General features: G+C 54.6%; 1 protein-coding gene and 1 long non-coding RNA gene across 2 annotated transcripts; one reads left to right on the top strand and one right to left on the bottom strand.

The window, feature by feature from the left end:
- Nucleotides 1–1,492: 1,492 nt before the first annotated feature.
- KLHL21 (kelch like family member 21) lies at nucleotides 1,493–13,815 on the bottom strand. The gene is made up of 4 exons (XM_059909358.1): nucleotides 12,616–13,815; nucleotides 9,935–10,340; nucleotides 6,509–6,581; nucleotides 1,493–4,725 (listed from the first exon to the last, which is right to left on the bottom strand). The coding sequence occupies exons 1-4, from the start codon at nucleotides 13,634–13,636 to the stop codon at nucleotides 4,432–4,434; spliced, it is 1,794 nt and encodes a 597-aa protein (XP_059765341.1). The 5' UTR covers nucleotides 13,637–13,815; the 3' UTR covers nucleotides 1,493–4,431.
- On the top strand, nucleotides 13,779–16,070 carry LOC132356566 (uncharacterized). Its single transcript, XR_009499922.1, has 2 exons — nucleotides 13,779–14,167; nucleotides 15,054–16,070. It is a non-coding gene; the product is annotated as an uncharacterized LOC132356566 (long non-coding RNA).
- Nucleotides 16,071–19,653: the final 3,583 nt, after the last annotated feature.

Here is a 19,653-nt window from a genome sequence, read left to right on the forward strand (position 1 = left end):
GCACACAGGCAGGGCCAGGCCTAGAACAGCAAGAGGCCCTGGTGGTACCCAGGTTCTGCAGCCTTGGGAAGAAGAGCGTGTGGGCTCGGGAGGCCAACTGCTTGCATCCACATTCCTTCCCAGCTCCTTTTTAGAGCTGTGACCTGGGGCAAGTGACTAAATGCTTCGCTTCCTTACTTTTTAATGGGATTAGTAACAGCGCTCGCTTCATAGACGAGGATTAAATGAGAAAGCCTGCTGTTCCAGTCCCCTGCCGGGTAACAGACGACCCCAGAATTGCCCTCGGGGCCGGGGGGCAGATCTGCTCTCAAGATGGCTCACTTGTGTGCCTGGCAAGTTGGCACTGGCCGTGGGCCGGGGTGCCTCCCCACGGGCTGCCTGGGCTCCCTCACGGCATGGTGGCTGGGTGCTGGGAGGAACGTCGCAGGAGGCCAAAGCTGCAAGGCCTTTCTGTGACCTGGCCCTGGAGGTCAACAGTGCCACCCCTGCCGCGTTGTATTGGTCCAGGCAGTCACCGAAACGTCATTCCTTAGGTTCAAGGGGAGGAGTGTCAAAGAATCTGCACACGTTTACAGCCGCCCGCCCCAGACAGTAAGTGCTTCTGCTCAGTGCTTGGCACGGGGTGAGCGCAGAATCGGGGGTAGTGACAGTCGTGACCACAAGAGCTCGCGGCAGCCATCACTTACTGCCTCATCACTGGAGGATTCCCGAGGCACCGGCCCCACGCTATGCTGAGTACCTCCCAGGGTTTAAGGAGGAAAACTCCACTTTAGACCCAGAATCCCTCCAACCATCTTTCCTTTTACTCCTTGCCCACTAGGGAGCTCAGACATAAAGACAGTTAAGTATTCTAGTGTGGAAACTGCCAGCCAGGTCATGAGCCACCTCAGATCTGGCAAGGCGACCGAGGTAAGCCATGGCCTCCCGATGCCCCCTTCCCGGCCCGGCACTGGCCGCTTCCTCGGGTTCCGCGGGCTTGCAGATGTGAGGAATGTTCTGCGCTCCACGGCCTCTTCCGGGAGGGACGCTGCTCTATTTGAAGGGTTCAGCCCCTCCCGCCAGGTCCAAGAGACAGGGATCTCATCACCTTTTAGCACCACACCTTCAGGAGGAGGGGGGAGCAAGGTATCGGGCACAGTGCCCAGGGGTGGAGTCAGGAGGTCGAAGCAGCTTTTGGGCAGGTGAGCCATGGCCTCAGCCACCCACATTTCTCCCACTTCTGGGGCTTGGCCTCCTCTTTCCACTACCTCATGCCTTGTAATGACTGAGACAAGAAAGGGCTTCAAAGGGTCTGCCCCCAAAACCATTAGCACGAGCCCTGGACGCTCCGAACTCTGCCCCTTTCCCTGCTAGCACAGGGGCGGCCCCGTTAGTTACGGAACATTAAGTATGCTCCTCAGTACAACTTTGCTCCCCTTGCCCCACACGCTTGGCCTCAGCCCAAAGGTTCCAAGACCCGGCAGCAGCAGGATAGAGGCAATGACACCAAATATATAGGAAATATTTTTATTTCAAAAAGTTAGCGTACTGAAGGCATCCTAAAACCTTAAACAGGATCCTGGACATGTAAGCCTACCGAACGGACAAATAAATACACAAATCTGCCCCACGCTCTGGGGCTGGCACTGGATGTCGGACGCTGGAGGGAGACTGTCCTAGTCCAGAAGAGTCTCTGAGGTCATATAAATATAGAATACTTTATAGCAGTAGGTCAGCATTAAATACAAGTCACTGAACTTTCATAACTTGTCTCATAGGCTGAAAAAGTTGTGTACATCTGACGTGTAGAGACAGTCCCTCCCCGGCTGGCCCAGCCCGTCAGTGCACAGACCTGTGTGAGTGACGGGAACCCGTGCCTACAAGGAGCGGGCAGGGCAGGGAGGAGCCGTTTCTCAAGGGTCATCCCCAATCCCGGACCCCCACTAGGAGCCTGCTGTTGCCCAGGCTGCTGCGTCCCCTTCCCATCTTTGGTCTTTTAAACCAAAGACAGGGTCTGGGGGGGTGGGGACCTGGGTAGTTCTAGAGTGAACATCACTGGCCCCCCGCCCCCCCAAACCATCATCTGAGCAGCCGCCAGAGAGTGGGGTGGTCGGTCACACAGTGAAGTACCAAAGATGCAGGAAAGACCAGACAAAGGCCCAGGCCCAGGCCCCGGCCCTCAGCGCTGACCAGAACTGCCGCGGCAGGTGACAAAGGCTGGTTTATGTGAGAACAACGCGAGTGTCTGCGGCCCCCCGGTCCCAGCAAAAGCCTGCCCCCCACCGCCTGCCCACCAGGAGGGAGTCTCTCCCGTGAGATCGAGCTCCCCCGACCCCTGCCCATGACCTGCCACAGAAGTTATCACCACATCCCTCTGCGTGGCATGTCACACCCACTGGGCAGGGCACAGTCTGGCACCGAGCTTGGTGACCGGCATATAATTGGGGCTCCATCAGTCCCGTGCAGCCCTGCCTTGTTGTCCCCCTGCCACAGACAGGAGACAAGCCATCACGCCTGGGCAGCACCTGCCTGCGGGGAACCCGAGTCGGCCACCCCGTGGAGCCCGGCGCCTCTGCGTGGGCTCAGCTCGCCAGGCAGGCACCTGGGCTAGAAAAAAGGTCTCAGTTACCCCTGGGAAGTGAAGTGAGGGCTGTGGGGAGGGAGCAACTAGGGCTGCGCCCACCCTGGGGGGAGGGGCAGGCGAGCCCCAACTCACCGAGGGAGGACACTCAGACCAGGGGGGGTGATCTGGGGGAGGGTCCCCAAGGGAGCAGAGGGCCGAGCATCCACCCTGGCCAGGCCTGAGGCAGGAAGTGCCAACCCCGCATCCCCTGCCTTCCCACTGTGCCTGCCACACGCGGGGCTCGGAGTGGCCAGCTGAGCCACAGCGCAAGGCGGATGGAAGGGCTGGCTGTGAGCTGTGGCCGCTCCAGCAGGGGTTCCAGAACAAGACGGCTGACCTGACAGCGGTGGCCCCCCACCAGGGCTCCTCGAGGGACGCAGGAGGGAAGGCAGGGTCCCGCCCGACAGCCCCAAAGCTTCTGGCCAACAAAAGGGTTTTCAGTGCCACTTGTGAAGCGATGGTGAGAAAACTTTTTTTCTTGGTAAGAACACACTGATGAACATTTACCTAACAAGGAAAACGTAACCGCCCTCCCCTCTGGAAGGGAAGGAGGACAAATTCAAGCAAAGGCTACTTTGGAAACCGTGAGGACAAGACCACCAATCCACCGTTCACACGCCTCAGAGAAAACCAAGGACGTGACACCAGCTACGGGGGTTCCCAGGAGCTCCTCCTGCCACCCTCCTGGAGAAGCCTGGGCTTCTGAGGAGCTTAAGGCATCCTCCCACCCTGCAGAAAGCTTCGGCAAGGGGACGGGGAGAGGTTAAAAATCAAACAAACCGGACCCTGTTTCTAGCTGCCTCCCCCCCCTTCTAAGGAAGGGCCAACTGTGTTTGAAACCCTGTGGCCACCTGCTGGGGCTGCCCCGCCCCGGGCTTCCTTGAGAAGCAACGGGAGCCTCCGCTCACAGGCCGCAAGGGCAAGGGCGCCTGCAGCTGTCCGCCTGGCTGGGCTTCAGCGACGAAGTCCCAGGGCCTCCCAGCGAGGAGCTATGACCTTGCACTTTCGTCCTCTGCCGAACTGGCCTGGGACGAAGGGCCCGGAGGCCCCCAAGCCAGGTGGGGCTACACCGACTGGTGGGTGTGTGGACAGGCACCCCCAGCACCTGCGTCAGCCCAGGTCCACTGGAGACAGAAAACACTCAGCAGGTCCCTCTGGGCCCCCTTCAGGGCCACACGCCAGTCCATTCCCACTGCCCTGTGCCCCCAGGTCCGAGCTCACCTCCAGGAGGCCCACCCACGAGGGGTGTTTTGGTGCGAGACCCCAGGAGGGGCGAGGAGCTGGGCAGGCAGACCCCCTGCATCTGGGGAGCTGGCTCGCCGGGTGCCCAGCACTGGCCATGGAGGGTGGGACCCCACTGCAGCCATCGTCTGCCTGATTCTCGATGCGCCGGGACAGCAGGGCCTGCAGGGAGGCCACCCTCGCACTCTCCCGGAAGGACCCCCGCCCTCCACTCATACCCAGAAGTGGCCCTCCTCTCCCAAGGGGGGAGCAAGTCGGCACAGGTGGTGGCTGCAGGAGGGGCACGTGCCTTCGTTGGTGAGGTGGGCCTGCAGCGGGGGTGACTTACTGGAACCAGAGACGTGGTGGCGGAGGCAGCTCTTCCTGGACCAAGGGAGCGGCATTCACAACCGGCCTTGGCCCCGGCAGCTGTGACTCAGGCTCTAAACGCACGCAAACTCTCCAGCTGTCAGATCCTGAGGCTCGCTCGCTCGGCAGCCCCTGAGCCCACGCTCCAGCCAACCTGTCCCGGTGCACGAAGGATGGGGGTGCTACCCCCTGAGGTGCTGGGTTACCTGCACCAAGGCCCTCCCCGGGCCGGGCCGGGGCTAGTGCAGCTCGGCGGGGTCCTGCGGCGGCCGGGGCCGGCCCACACCCATGTCACTGCTGCCACTGTCCAGCTCAAAGCCACGCCCCCCCAAGGGCGTCTGGGGCATGAACTGGCGGAAGATGCTGACGCTGCCGTGCCAGAAGGTGGGCTCTGGGAGCCGTCCCACCACGCTCCACGCCCGGGTCTCTGGGTCGTAGGCCTCCACCACGTCGGAGAGTTCAAAGGTATTGTCGTAGCCCCCCGAGACGTAGAGCTTCCCTCCAAGGACGGCCAGGCTGCCCCCTACATGCACCTGTGGGCCAAGGGGGGCGGTGAGTGGAGGCTGGCAGCCAGGGCAGGGGAGAGCCCCAGAGCCCCCCTCCATGGGGAAGGTGCCTGGGGCCCTTGGGAGGGGCAGCCCCTTGGCACTTCCTACACCCCAGCTAGGACACAGGGGCTCCATGCCCGGGGGTCACATGCCACAGCGGGTCCCTATGGTGGTCAAGGGGCCATGGAGGCACTCTCCCCATGAGCAGCATCAGCCCTGCAAAGCAGGCGTGACTGTTCTCCCCATCTCCATCCCCCGCAATTATTTATTTATTTTTGGCTGCGATGGGTCTTTGTTGCTGCACACGGGGCTTTCTCTAGTTGTGGCGAGTGGGGGCTACTCTTTGTTGCGGTGCGTGGGCTTCTCATTGCGGTGGCTTCTCTCGTTGTGGAGCACGGGCTCTAGATGTGCGGGCTTCAGTAGTTGTGGCACGCGGGCTCAATAGTTGTGGCTCGTGGGCTCTAGAACGCAGGCTCAGTAGTTGTGGCGCATGGGCTTAGTTGCTCCACGGCATGTGGGATCTTCCCGGACCAGGGATCGAACCCATTTCCCCTGCCAGTGCAGGTGGATTCTTAACCACTGCGCCACCAGCGAAGCCCCGTTCTCCCCATCTTACAGATGGGAAAACTGAGCCTCACATAGCCGACAGCAGCAAAGCTGGGACTTGATCCAAAGTACGGGCTCTGAACCACGAGGCTGGACTATCCCATCTTTCCCAAGATTGCTATAATGAGTACGTGTAGCTCATTACGGGGAAAACCAAAGTTATATTTCCTAACTGTAAAGATGTTATTTATTAAAAAAAAATTTTTTTTTTTTGGCTGTGCTGCGTGGTTTGTGGGATCTTAGTCCTCTGACTAGGAATTGAACCTGGGCCCTCGGCAGTGAAAGTGAGGAGTCCTAACCACTGGACTGCCAGGGAATTCCCCTACAGATGTTAAGTAAGCTGTAGAGGTATCAGGAGAGCAGGTTTGGAAATTTTTTTTTTTTTTTTTGGCCACGCTGCACAGCTTGCTTGCAGGATCTTAGTTCCCGGACCAGGGATCAAACCCGTGCCCCCTGCAGTGGACGTGCTAACCACTGGACCGCCAGCGAACTCCCAGGTTTGGAAATTTTCAGGAAGACAGAAAATAAAGATACAGGCGGGTGCAGATGTGTATCTGGGACTAAGGAGATTGTTCGTGTAGCCAAAAGCCACCCAGCCTTCCTGGCTCTATCACATTGTCAAACTCAGCACCCTCTTCTCAATAAGCCAAGAGAGGTGAGACCCCATTAGGCAGCAAAAGTGTGGGTACACAGCAGGTGCTCAATAAGTGTACTCCCAAGGTCAATCCCCAAAGACCTCCTTGTCTGACCTCACCCCTCTGTTGCCCCCTTGTTCACTCTTCTCCAGCCACACCAGGCTGAGGGCTTGTTCCATGAACACACCAGGCATGCCCTGCCCCAGGGCCTTTGCACTTGCTGTCCCCTCTGTGGAACACTTCCCCAGCGTGCTCTCTGGCTCATGGCAGGTACTCAACGAACACTGGTCCGAATGGATGAACTCACTAAGCTGTGTGACCCTAGCATCTTATTTAAGGTCTCTGTTTCAGTGACCCTCGACTACAAGTTGAGGACAACGCCAGCCCTCTGTTCAGGGAGGTAACACCGGGAAAGGGCCCAACACAGGGCCCTGCCCACCAGGACTGCATCCCAAACTTACGCTGACACTTTGGTTGGAAACCAGGACCAGCCTGTGCTCCCAATGCTGGCGTGTCTGCAAACTTACCTGATTCATTGATGGGATCTTATCCCATTCGTTCTTGGTGGGGTTATATACGTCCACCTCGGCAGAGTCGTCCCTGGGGAGTGGAGGGGGGAAGGAGGAGGAAGAATGGGTCAGAGTGACTAGGCAGCACCTGAGTGTGAAGGGCTGGAGAGAAGGGTCCTCCGGGCCCATCTCCTTTGGGGACCTCTGTGATGCTATTTGGCAGCCCACCGGCCAGTGGGACCCTATCCCTGGTTCGCAGGGGCTGATTTCAGGCCCCCATACCTATCTGGCCTGGGCTCTGAGGCCGGAACCCAGCCATGCTCCACAAACCCAAAGATCATGCTCTCGGGTGCTACGACGCTTCCCCACAGCCCAGCTGCACCTCCCCTTCGCTGTGGTCACCCAGCCTGGCCTCAGATCTTGAACTGATAGTGGCCCTTCCCACCAGTCTCAACTCACCCTTCCTCAGCTCACTTGTGCCACCTCTCAGGACAGCCTTCCACGGCTGACCAGTCTAGGCCAGGCCTCCCGGCCCACTGCACAGCCCCCGTGCCCTGGACCACTGCTCGGCCACTGCCCTCCCACCGCCGTCAGTCCCTCGATCCCACCCCATTCACTGCTGCATCCTAAGTGCCCGGCAGGGTGACCAGAGTCCCAGGAATAAGGACACCAGCACTGCCCTCCCCTTTGGGCTCAGGCTCCTTCAATCCTGTCTGACAGGCTCCTGATCCCTGCAATACAAGGCTCAAAGGCACAGCCTTGAAACACAAAGACACTACCCCCCAAATAGGAGCATTGATGGTAACGATGGTCACAGGTCAGGGATCAGCAGAAAGGCCAGAGAGTAAACATTTCAGGGCTTGCCAAGCAGACAGTCTCTGTAGCAGGTCCCCAGCGCTGCAGCTGAGAACAAATGCAGCCACAGTCGTATAAACAAAGGGGCTGGCTGCATTCCCATAAAACCTTATTTATGGACACAAATTTGAATTTCACATAACTTTTCACACGTCACGAAGTATTACTCTCACTTCGATTTTTTCCTCCACCCACTTCAGAATGTAAAAACCATCCTTAAGTCTGTGGCGCGTAAGATGATGATAATTAATGTGGGAACCCGCTGGGCTGCCCCCCGACCCCTGCAGAGACACAGGAGCTGCAGCCAGGAGGTGCCAGGCCGGACAAGGCTCTCGGCTTCTGCCTCTGCGGGCGCTGGGACAGCCCAGCCCCGGAGCCACGTTAAGTGGGGACTGAGGCAGAGCACTGCTGGGGGCGGGGGTGGGCGCGGGCGCCGTCGGTCACTGCTCACAGCCCAGGGCAGCAACAGCCCACAGGCTGAGGCCTCCACGCAGCGTGGACCCTTCCTGTGGACCGGAGCTACCCCGACAGGTGGCATTCTGGGCAGTGTGACGCGGCTGAGGCACCGAAGTGCGTGGACAGGGCGCAGGAACGCTCAAGCGCCCGAGACCCCGGCCCCTGGCCTCGCCCACACTCTCAGGTGAGGCCAGGCCCCCACTACTCAACAGGCTGCCCTCCTAGACCGCTCACCCTTTCGGCCGGATTGGTGGTGGCAGTGCGCAGTGAGCAGAGTTGAGCCCACCTCCCGGGGCCCCCACGGCTCAGGCGACCCTGTACAAAGGCCAACAGGGGCCCTGGGGGGCACTCTAATGCTCACACGTGGGGCAGTTTAGCAGCTGACCAGTGACTCCGACCAGGAGCAGGAAGGCACAGGGCGTTCCCTCCAAAGACCGGTCCTTGGGCACCTCTTGTTCTAGGACCACGGCGGAGGGGGTGGGGGAGGAGGGGAGGGCGTTCTCTAAGTCGCGCAGCCTGGAACGGCCACGAGGGGCTGAGGCCAAGGTTCTGGCACCCTCATGAGTTGTATTTATAGCCATCTCCACCCCCCTCTTTGAAGACATGACTTGGGGGAGGGAGAGCTGGGCGAAGCGTCAGATGACGTTTTATAACAGCACCGGGAGCTTGCTGGGATTCTGGGGCTTTCTCAGAGCAGATCTTCACTTCCTAGGATACGGGGAGGCTTGGCCCCTTGGCCACCTGCGTGACAAGCAACACCACCTCAGCTCCAAATGTGTTCTCCCCGAAAGCCTGGGAAGGCGCCTCGAGTCTGGGGGAGGGGCAGCTCAGACAGTGAGAGGGGCGTGGGCCGAGAAGCACGGTGTCCCCGTCCTCAGAGGCTCCCAATTCAAAGTCGCAGGTGGAAAGGGGACAGAGGGGATGGCCGTTCCCACCTTACCCTTCCCTCCTGGTCCCGTAGCTTCAGGCCGGCTCTAGGCCAGGGAGGGGAGCGGCAGGTACACACACCTACAAGCAGGTATGTACGTGCACATGTACGCAGAAGCTGTGAGCAGTGGCTGGGAGCTCCTAGTTCCTTGGATGCCTACTGGCCCATCAGGAGAGGGCACTTCGCTGTGACAAGTCGTCAAGACTCACAGATGCATGGTGACCCATCGGCTGCCCAGCTCCGCCACATGCTGCCGAGGCCATAGCCTGGCCCAGGGAGGCTGTGATGTGGTGACAGCACACGGGACCTGGGCTGGATGTCCTTGGTTCTAACCCTGTGCCACCACTTAAAGCCTGTGGTTGTGAGCAAGTCCCTTACCCCTCTAAGTCTCTGGCTTGCCACCTGTGAAATGGGGATGACAGTGGTGCCCATCTCAGCAGACAGTCGTGGGGATCAGCTGTGAAAATGCCCATGAAACAGGCAACCAGAGCTCGGTCCATTGGGGACCCCAACAGGCTAACTACTGTCATCGTTCCCACAGGCAGCTCTGGGCCTGCTCAGTACCAGGCTCCTCCCTGGTCCTGGGTGGCTGCGGGATCTCTGGAGAACAGCATTCTTTCAGCAAGACTCACCAGCCCTCCCTGTGCCAGGCCAGGCAGGAAGGGATAGACAGAACCTGCGGAAACGCACTGAACACACAAGTGCTGCTTTCCGCAGAGGGGGCAGGGCTGATCCCTCCACCTGGCACCAGCCCGCTGGTGAGCAAAGGGTCCCTCTGTCAAGGCCACCCCACCCCAAAGACTCAAGTGTCCAGAAAGCTCTCCTCTAGTTTTTTAAGATTCAAAGTCCCTCTCAGGTAGGACAGGTGGTTCCTTTTAGTAAACGCCATGTGAGACCAACAAGGGCTTTTAGTGGGACCCACCAGGCGAAGTCCAGCCAAAGAGACACAATTGATTTAGCTTCTATGAATCTCAAAAAGTTCTCTGCGAGGACCTAGCTCCATCCCACTTGGGATCCTCAGAGGCCACAGAAACCATTCTAAAGAATGGGAGCAGCACAAAGGCTCCAGGTCAGAAAGACCCAGCCCCAGAGCCCAGTGTGGCCTCAGTTTCCTCATCTGTGAAATGGGGAGAACAGTGAAGATGAGCTTAGCACAGGACCTGGTAAAAAAGATCACGCAGTGGTCTTGGCCCCTGGGGACTCACCTGATGAAGTACATGAGTCCATTCAGAGTCACTGTCTTGGGGGCAAAGGACCAGGGCGGGAGCTGGCCACAGTCCACCAGCGACCATAGGTCCATGTCTGGGTTGTAGCACTGCATCACCATGGTCTCCTTGCCGGCCAGGGAGCCGATGGCATAGAGCCGGCCTCGGCAGGCCGTGGTGGAACAATTGTCCATGGGGTAGGTCATGGGCTGCAGGGCCTCCCAGGAGTCGGTGGTGTGGTCGTAGCGCTCCGTGCTGTCTGCGGCCACCACGTACAGCAGCCCGTCCAGCACGGAGGAGCTGTGGTACTCCCGGGCCTTCAGCATGGGCGCCACCTCCGTCCACTCGTTCACGCTTGAGTTGTACCTCCACACGCAGTCGTAGAGCCGGGAGCCATCGGATCCGCCTGCCGGGGCGGACAACGTGCAGATGGTCAGCCCACACCGACTCAGGGTGATTCACCCACCCGTGACTCCCTGAATTTCTGAGAGGGGGAAAGATAACCCTCTCATCTTGGGGGAGGGATAACCCTCACCTGGCTCCATGTAAACACACATCCTCTCTCACCAAGGCTGGACCAGGGGCTCCGGCAATGCATAGGCTGACCGCTGCCCAGGAGGATGGCCATGAAAACGCCACCAAATCCGCGGGCCAAGCTAAGGCCCAGGGGCCGCAATTCTAAGTAAAGAGCAATCTCAGTGTGGACCCCCCGCACAAGCGGTCAAACACCTCAGCTGGACTGGGGCATCAGGTCTTCGAGTCCATGCTCCTGGGGAGCCACAAAGCATGTGGGTGGGGTGCCCAGGGACTTGTTCACCAAATTCTAGGCTTCCTGGGCAGCCCCTAACCAATGCTGTGCCAGGATGAGTTGGGAGGAAATCTACAGCACCCTGCAAGCAAGAAACCTAACACAGAAAGTGATGCTACGGGGACTTCCCTGGCGGTCCTGTGGTTAAGACTCTGCACTTCCACTGCAGGGGGCGCAGGTTCAATCCCTGGTTGGGAACTAAGATCCTGCATGGTGAGGCCAAGAAAAAAAAGAAAGTGATGCTCTGAGTGGACTTCTGGGGTTGTATTTCTCGATTTATATGCAAGTTACTGACATGTTTTGTTTGGAAAAACTCATCCAGCGGTACAAATATGGTGTATACTTTTCCATCTATATTTCAAAAAAAAGGCTTAAAACCAACCAACCAAACAAAGCCCAGTGGTACTGGCTATAGCCACAAATTAAACCAGGTTCACCTAAGACATTAGAATTCCCACAGTATGAAGGGACCCCAAGAAGCCTGGGGGTTGCGTTCCTCTATTGCCCCAAGGCTGGGGCCACAGGGCAGACCAGAGCGGGCCTGACATTCTATCCGGCTCACAGCCCTGAGCTTTCAGAGGGAGAAGGCAGGGTCCTTGTAAAGTCCTCTCTGCCTGCCTTCTTCTTTCCAAAGGAGAACCGTGTCAAAGGCAGCTGAAGTCGCTTTCTCATCCCCCCAACCCCGTGAAATTCCCTAGAGGCAGCTGTAGGGACCGACTCAGCCACCTGTCTAAACCCAAAGGATTAGCTGCTCAGCTGAGACATTTATGGAAGGGTGTGCAAAGCTGGGGCGAGTCTGACCAGTTCTAGGAGTTCACTGGCCAGACTTCTGTGGTGGGAGGGTGGGGATGGTGGTCCCCAAACAACACAGGGCCAACCTCAGGTTGGAAAGGGACTGATTCTGGCAGATTCCTGCAGAGGCTGGACCTGGAACTGCAGGCCAAGGAAGCTGTGGCCACAGAGCCGAGCCTGTCCTTAGGCTGGGATGCGTCCCACTTGTCAGCTCAGAGCCGGCTTTCTCCGGACCGTGCCAGGCTGGACACAGCGCTGTGATGGCACAGCTGGGGCCTCCCTGCCTGATCCAGCCCTCTGCAGGCCCCAAGTGCAGGCCTGGTCGGTTCTTTCCTTATATAGCCGTCACACAGACCGCCCCTCCTCACCCCACTCAAGGAGGTAGACTCATGTTTGAACTGGGATTTATCTTTAACGAAAAATGTGGGAGATGCCCAGGACTAGGGCGGGCTGGGACACGCCCAGCATGACTCGGCAGTGTTTTGGGGTTTGGGCCAAGTAACTGGAAGAAAACCTCTTAGCATGTGACTCTGTTTACAGTCGCGGGGCAGGGAGCAGCCTAAACACCACGTGACCCACAGCGCAGGGCCTAGGTGCAAGCCCTGTCACTGGTGACCAAGTGTGTTGCTCAGCCATGAGGGAGAAATCCCCCGGGGGGGCGGGGAATGGATGTATCACAGGGCGTCAGTCCCTGGCCCGTCCCCAGATTCCTTAGGGAGAAAAAAAAAAGCACTCATTGTGCAGGGTGACTGCCCCAGTATCTTGCAACGAAATGGGGGCACCACCCGGGCAAGGAGGAGGCTGCCCAGGCAGGCCCTGCGTGCTGGGAAGAGACCCACAAACTGCTACTTGTGCCACTCACACAAGGGGTTCTTCTTCTAGATCTTAAGTACCAACCCTAGAAACGTACGTGCGTGCCAGCCTGGGGGAGGAGGAGGGGGAAGGGAAGTGGCCACTTGCACCCAGGTGCGGTCCCGGGATTCCAGGTACTGTGGGTTCTCCTGCAGGTGGATGTATTCCCCCAGGGGGGCGGGGGTCCAGGCGGCCCAGGGTCCTCCTGACCAGCCCCCAGCCCACTCACCCGTCACGTAGATGTCGTTGCCCAGCGCCACGATGCTGTAGCCCCCGCCCAGGTGGTCGGGGAACTCGGCCAAGTAGCGCCACTGGCCCGTCTGCGGATTGTAGCAGTCGACGGTGACCAGCTCGTCGCAGTCCTGGTCGCAGCCGCCCACCAGCACGAGGATCTCCGCGAGACCGGTGGAGGGGCGCGGGCGCATCCGGGGGCAGGGCCCGCGGTCGTGGCGGTCGTAGCGCGCCGCCTGGAAGTCGCGTGCCTCGCGCAGCAGCCGCAGGCAGGGCGGGCAGCGGGCCACCAGCGGCTCGGCCTCGACGTGCGCCAGCAGGTAGAAGCGGCGCACGAAAGGTAGGCGCACGGCCTCGAGCAGCTGCGGCCAGTGCGCGGCGCGCCGCGGCGGGTCGGCGCGCACCCAGCGCAGCGCCAGCTGGTAGGCGGCCTCCTCCTTGGGCACGCACAGCCCGTCGTCGCGCAGGTAGCGCAGCAGCCGCGCCAGGGGCAGCCGCTCCAGCTGCTCGGCGCCCAGCTCGCCCACGTGGCGCAGGATGAAGCGCTGCGCCGCGCTCGCCAGCCCCACGCAGCTGAAGGCCTCGGCGAAGTCCTGCATGTCCAGGCAGTTGGTCAGGTCGAGCTGCTGCTGCAGGAAGGCGCCGCACGCCTCCTTTACTGCCGGGAACTGCAGCAGGTCGGCGGCGCGCAGCAGCGGCTCGGCGTTGTCGCCGCTCACCGCCACGCGGCCCGTGTAGCTGAAGTCGAGCAGCAGCTGCAGCATGTCGGGCGGCACGCCGTGCAGGCGCACCCGCTCGGCGCGGCTCTCGCGCAGCTGCCCGGCGAACATGGCGCGGAAGTAGGGGCTGGCGGCCGCCAGCACGGCGCGGTGCGCCGGGAAGTCGCGCCCTCCCGCTGCCTCCAGGGTCACGTCCAGGAACTTGCGCTCGGCGCGGAGCTGGCTCAGGCCGCGCAGCAGGCTCAGCGCGTGCGCAGGGTCCGAGAAAGGCAGCACGGCTAGGGGCGCCGGCCGCTCCATGGCGCCTTGGCTGGGGGCGCGGGGCCGCTGCGCGTACGCTGCTCAGAAATCCCGCCGCCAGTGCCAGCGGGAAAGACACGATGAGCTGGTCGCCGCGGCTATAAATAGGGCCGGGCGCCTCGGCCTCCGGGGTGGCGGGGGCCGGTAGGGGGCGGGGCATCACCGGCACCGCCCACTTAACCCCTCCGGGCCCGGCGCCGCCGCCCTCCCTGCCGCCCGGCTGAGCGCGCTGACTCGCGTCCCCTCGCGTGCTCTCGCCCCCGCGCTCCAGGCTGAGTCACCGCCGCCCGCCCGCGCCTGTTCCCTCTCTCCGCCCTTCCGGGGCTTCCTGCGGCCTCCCGCCGACGCCCGAGCCGGGGACACCGGGTGACAAGGGTCCTCTCCGAGGGGCGGCCCTGCCGTGCGCTGGGATCGGGGGCCTCCAGGGCCTGCTCACCACCCACTCGGGCCCGGCTGCTGAACAAAACCCGGTGGTGGCGGAGGAAGCCACCCTTTTCGCGCCAGACTTCCCAACTGCTCCCGGGCGACTCGGTACAATGGCTTTTTTTTTTTTTGAATTCCACTAGTTCCAAGGGTTGCTAGTTAACCCTATCGCCGGACAGGTTTCAAACGACAGAATTTCTTTCTTTTTTTTTTTTTTTTTTTTTTTTACAATTCAGGAACAGAGCGGGAACAAGTATATAAGTTTTTTAGGTGACGTTTTTTTCTTGGCGCATCCGTAAGGGACACGGGGCCAGATGCCAGGAATCTGCTCCACTGTGTTTCTGCAGGAGTTTCAAACTTGACTAACGCGGTCGTTAACTTTCGTCAGCACAGAAGGCGCAGTTTTAGTTTCCGAGTCATAGAGACTCTTTCAGGCTCCTGAGCTACCCTCTGAAGGGGTCATCCTGGCCTCCTCGCCCTTCCTCTCCTGGAAATGGAAGTGGGAAAGGCAGAAATCAGGGTTGGAAAAATCCATGAGAATTCTTAAGAATGTACTATTAAGCTGAACAAAAAGCTGAAGCACCAGAAAATAATTCCAGGGAAAAAATAGTTTTTCCTATTCCATGAGAGGGGCACTAGGTACCTGGGGGTCAGGGCCCTCAGCTCAAGGTCAGACAGGAGATTGCTTTAAAAACCAGGGGATGTGGCTCTTCAGAGATGTCACAGTCACGTGTGGGGTGACCGTGAAGAAAGAAATCTTCCTTGCTTTGGTTCCAATAGATACAATGCCAGGACTGTGTTTTCACTGAAACCATATGAAAAAGTTCCCTCACTTGGAAGCCATTTTTTCCTTTAGTTTAATGTATGCTTTGCTCAGTTTTAGAAAAGACCCTTAAATGTATTGTTTGTAATGATAAAAATAAAGTTATATCTAACTCTCTTAAAAAAAAAAAAAAGAAAAGGAAAGACCTTTATTCCACTTCTTGTGTTGCAGATGAAACCTGAGTTTCTGCTATTGGATAGCACCCCCCATGCCCCGTGGGCTTGGCGAAGACATTCCAGACAGCAGCCTCATTCCGGCCGCCCACGTGTGTCCCAGGGCAGGCCAGGCACACCAGGAGTTGCTGTCATGTCTTGGTTCCAGCTCAGTCGGCACAGCCTTTGGAGAAGACATCTTGGTTTTCTTCCATCTCTGAGATGCAAACTGTAGGCTTTCTCTTCTACTTGTGAATCTCTCATCATCTTGCCGTGAGAAGGTACCTAGTCTAAATGTCAGCATGGGAAGCACAGGCCTAAGTCAGACAACATTCAGGTACCCAGGCGGGCTGCCTGTTGCCCATAGATGGACTGTTCACACAGCTATTAACGGCAGCAGCAGCAGCATTCCTGGGCCCAGGAGCCCGGCCAATAAGCTTACTTGCTCAGGCTTTGTGACAAGAAAGTCTAAGTAGCCAGGAAGTGGGATGTTTGTAGGGAAAAGTACTACAGTCCCTCTGGGTCAGAACTCATCCACCTGGTATAAATCAAGTCTTTTAAATCAATAATGTTTCTGTAGTTAAGAACCGAGTCCAGTTTTATGTATTCCTAACAACAGGGGGTTATTTAACTCATGTTTCAGCCTTACTCTGAAGAATAGTGATGCAATATTCATTGAAATGGAAAGATGTTCATGTTATAATGTCCAGCAAACAATCTGATTACCCATAGTATGACCCCATTTGTTAATTAATTAATTTATTTTTATTTTGGCCACGCGGTGCACGCAGGATCTTAGCACGCGGGATCTTAGTTTCCTGACCAGGGATCGAACCCGTGCCCCGTTTGTTGTATGTGTTCGTATGCCTACCAAAAAACTGTGAAGGTAACATTTTCTCTAGGTGGCTAGGTTTGTTTTGCTGTTTTTGCGTGCCTGCATTTTCTGTCTTTCTGTACTAAACATATATAACCTGTGTATTAAAGAAGTATTAAAAGTTCAAAATAAAATTAAAAGTTCATTTCTTGAGGAAAAAAAGTATATTATTAATAGCCCAGACCTAACAGGAGATTATTTGAAGCCACGTGTATATATCTAAGTCAATAAAGGAATGTGGTTAGAAAAGAAAGGAACAGATTTAGACTTATCAGCTGTGTTTGGAATTTTGAATAACCTGCTAACCCAAGCATGCTATTAAGTTCCCTTTTTTTTTTCTTGCTCATTAATCTCATGCATTCAAAATGGGAATGTGAGAAATTCATTCACTGCAGTATGACAATGTGATGGATACAGTCAGCAAACTGTATTAACTAAGGGGATTTAAACTTCTCAAATATCATCCAACACCCTGGCATGGTGGAAACACCATTGTTTGGTGAGGAAGGTGTTAACTCTAGCCAAAAAGCAATAGTTTGTGAGAAAATGGATTTAAAGACAACTTCAGCCACGAGAGTTTTAGAAGTGTACCTCTTCTAAAATCATGAAAATGGTCTTTGTCTACGTAACTTTATGATAATGTAATACAATGTGAATTAACAAATAATGGTACTGTTTCATTAAAAAAATGAAAACTACTTAATTTTGATATTTGAATTCTGATTTTAGGCAGACAGGACAAGAGGTAACTGAGATAATTTTAAAAGCTGCTGTTACATCCTTTTTCCTTTCTTTGAGAGCATATAGGAACACATACCACAGCATTTATAGAGTCAAAAAGAGATTGCATCTTTTTCATATTACACACTGATATTTTCTGATTCTGGGCTGCCTAAGGTGTGGTTTGTGATGCGCTTACTACATATAAACTTCTTCCTTTAAGGAATGTTACAGAGTTCTCTATTAAGTGCATTATTATATATAAATGATATACTGCAAGTAAAAACATTTAGTTTGGTGCATAGGGTTAGCTATTAATCTTTATATTTTACCTGTATAAACCATAACATGAGAAATTCATTTGACTCTTCTATGCACAGGTAATTTCCCTCACTATATGAAACGTTGACAATACCTAGTTTAGAAATTTATTAATGATTTAAAGTTATTCACACATATTCTTTTTCTGGTTATGTTTTATTAAAAAAATTTTTTTATTCACACATATGTATATTCATACAGCAGTCAAGGTACTAAAAGTTGAAAACAATACAGTTTTGAGGAATTTTCACTTATTTTCCTCTCCTGGAAATGGGAGTGAGAAAGGCAGAAAACTGAAGATAAGAAAAATCCATAAGAATATCCTATTAAGCCGAGCAAAAAGCTGAAGCACCTAAAAATAATTCCAGGAAAAATAAACCTTTGGTTATGTTTATAACTACACTCAAGCACAGAGAGTTAAAACGGAGGCAGAAAGCATTCCTGAATTTTCCCCAAGTGACTGCAGTGTAGCTAGTGAGATTTAGGAAGGTGAAGCTATATCTGGTAACCCAATTAAAAGAACTACATTCTCAAGCTACTTACTGGGAAACCATTCTTAGTATTTTGAAACTTGTCATAACCTGTGCTAATGTTGGCTTTTTTCTTCCCCTTTCCTGAGTAACTATAATCATCTGACAGTTAGCATTCAGCAGCAGGTGTTTGTCTTTTTTTTTTTTTTTAAAGCAGAAAACAAGGATCTGGCTACTGTGGCTAATGCTCTTGCATTGATCTTGGAATTCTAGATTTGCCCCCTGGAGGCCAGGAGTAGTACAGTATACCTGAGAAATAAACTAAACATGTTGAAGAAACCTAAGCCTGTCATACAGAGAAAACTAGCTTTATTATCCCCACAGCTACATATTATGCTATTGAATTTGGGTCAATTATTGGTGTTACAGTCCTTTCTCAGGCTAGGGAAGGGATGATAGATATTAACATCTAAACCAAAGGGCTAAATTCTAAGGGAAATCAAAGGAAGGAGAGACAAAGGTCTTCCTCTGAAGTTTTCTATTTCACCTGAGTGGCAGGCAGGGAGACAAGCAGAGTACACCGGATGTACTGGTCGCCTCTGTGTACTAAGAACTTATTAAAGAAATAACTATTGGATACCTATTCTGAGCAAGAGTTATCACTGTCACATGACAGAATCCAAGTTTGGGATTTTCTTAGTGTGACTCAGTGGTCCAATATAGGTCCCTGAATTCTAGGCTCTTTTGTCATCAAGCCCATTATGACTATGAACAAGTTCTTTATTTCAGTTTCTTAATTGGGTGGGTGGGGGAATTTAATGTTTACTACGTGCAAAATTATACCATAGGGAATAATGATCAGTTTTTAAAAAATTTCTCTTTATTCATTTGGACTTCACCTCCAATAATTGTTCTTTTTTTTTGGTATTTACACCTTTAAACTACCAATAGGATAATGTCCTTCTTGGCCCTTTCATATTCAGGCAAAACAAGTTGCCCTGGGTGACCCTGGGCAGCACTGGCTAACCTCAGGACATTTGCTCTGGCCCCGCGGATCAGATAACATTCCAAATCTGGCTAAAGCATCAATGTGACAAGTCTGCAAGAAGATGTTAATGATGTTTCCACAGGCTAAATCCAATGTCTGTTTTTAGCTTACTAGCTTTGTAAAGCACCTCAATTTGCTGTCACCTCTGGGGAGCCCTACAATCTTTGAAGATCTTGCTAAACTAATACTTTAAAAAGTGGCAACAATCATAAAAGTAAACTACTACTTATTGAGGCAAGTTACACATTTTATAGCTAAGGTAATTGAGGCTTAGAGAAGTATTTCTAAGATAAGTCAGTCTCCTAACCACTAAGTGTTTCCATCAGAATTATCTTAACCACCGAAATAGCAAGAGCCAACCAATGTAGCACTCACTACCTCGGAAAGAATCTCATCTTTTAGGGGTTCTTCCGATCATCGCTCTGATGTAGTATATGCAGATGAGTCACTTTTCTGATTTGAATTTAAAATTTTATGTCACTCCTCTTTAACAGTTTCTTTGTCTTCGAAGCTACCAAATATGTGATTGAATCATTTGCATTTCGTATACAGAATTTTTTTCCCTTTCAAATGGTTATTAAAAATAATTTAAGTACATGAGGCCTCCTCATGGTAAGTTTATCAGAGCAGTTAATTTTCAACTAAGTGTTCGGAGTCAATCAACCTTCAACATATAAAGTTGTAAAATACTCTGCAGCGCAGCATGTAAACACTGCCAACTCTTCAAATTAAATATCAGTAAACAAAGTCAATGTCAACACCAAATATCTCTATCAGGTTTTCGCCTCACCCACTGTTGTAATCCTGTGAGGAATATATTCAGGAAATAATTCAAGGCAAAGTGAGAAAACAGGAGTGGTCTCAAGGTCAGGCGAAGAGGGGAAATAAAAGCGTATTTAAAGCAAACATCTTCTCAAACACCAGCAACACTGGTGTAGTTTTTAAAAATGCGGTGGTAACCCGACACCTCGCAGTGTTTCCTACTGAGGAGACTAGGGCGGTCCCACCCCGCTTGGTCTCGGTCCGCCGTCCCGGACCCCCAGGGCAAGGAGGAGCCGGCCAGAAAAGCCACAGCCGCGAAAACAAGTTCGCTCCGCCCGGTCCAGGGCGCGGGGATTCAGCCGTGGGACGGCTGCGACGTCAGCGCCCCCGCCTGGGCCGTGGGGACCCCAGCCCCACAAAGGGG

The sequence above is a fragment of the Balaenoptera ricei genome, chromosome 1 (assembly GCF_028023285.1).
Source record: "Balaenoptera ricei isolate mBalRic1 chromosome 1, mBalRic1.hap2, whole genome shotgun sequence".
NCBI classification, from domain to species: Eukaryota; Metazoa; Chordata; class Mammalia; order Artiodactyla; family Balaenopteridae; genus Balaenoptera; species Balaenoptera ricei.

Excerpts from the sequence above, each read along its gene's own strand:
- KLHL21 (XM_059909358.1), bottom strand. The coding sequence starts at position 13,636 with ATGGAGCGGCCGGCGCCCCTAGCCGTGCTGCCTTTCTCGGACCCTGCG. Across the intron at positions 10,341-12,615 it reads CAACGACATCTACGTGACGG|GCGGATCCGATGGCTCCCGG; the intron begins GTGAGTGGGCTG and ends CCGCCCCGGCAG. Across the intron at positions 4,726-6,508 it reads AGATCCCATCAATGAATCAG|GTGCATGTAGGGGGCAGCCT; the intron begins GTAAGTTTGCAG and ends CTTGGCCCACAG.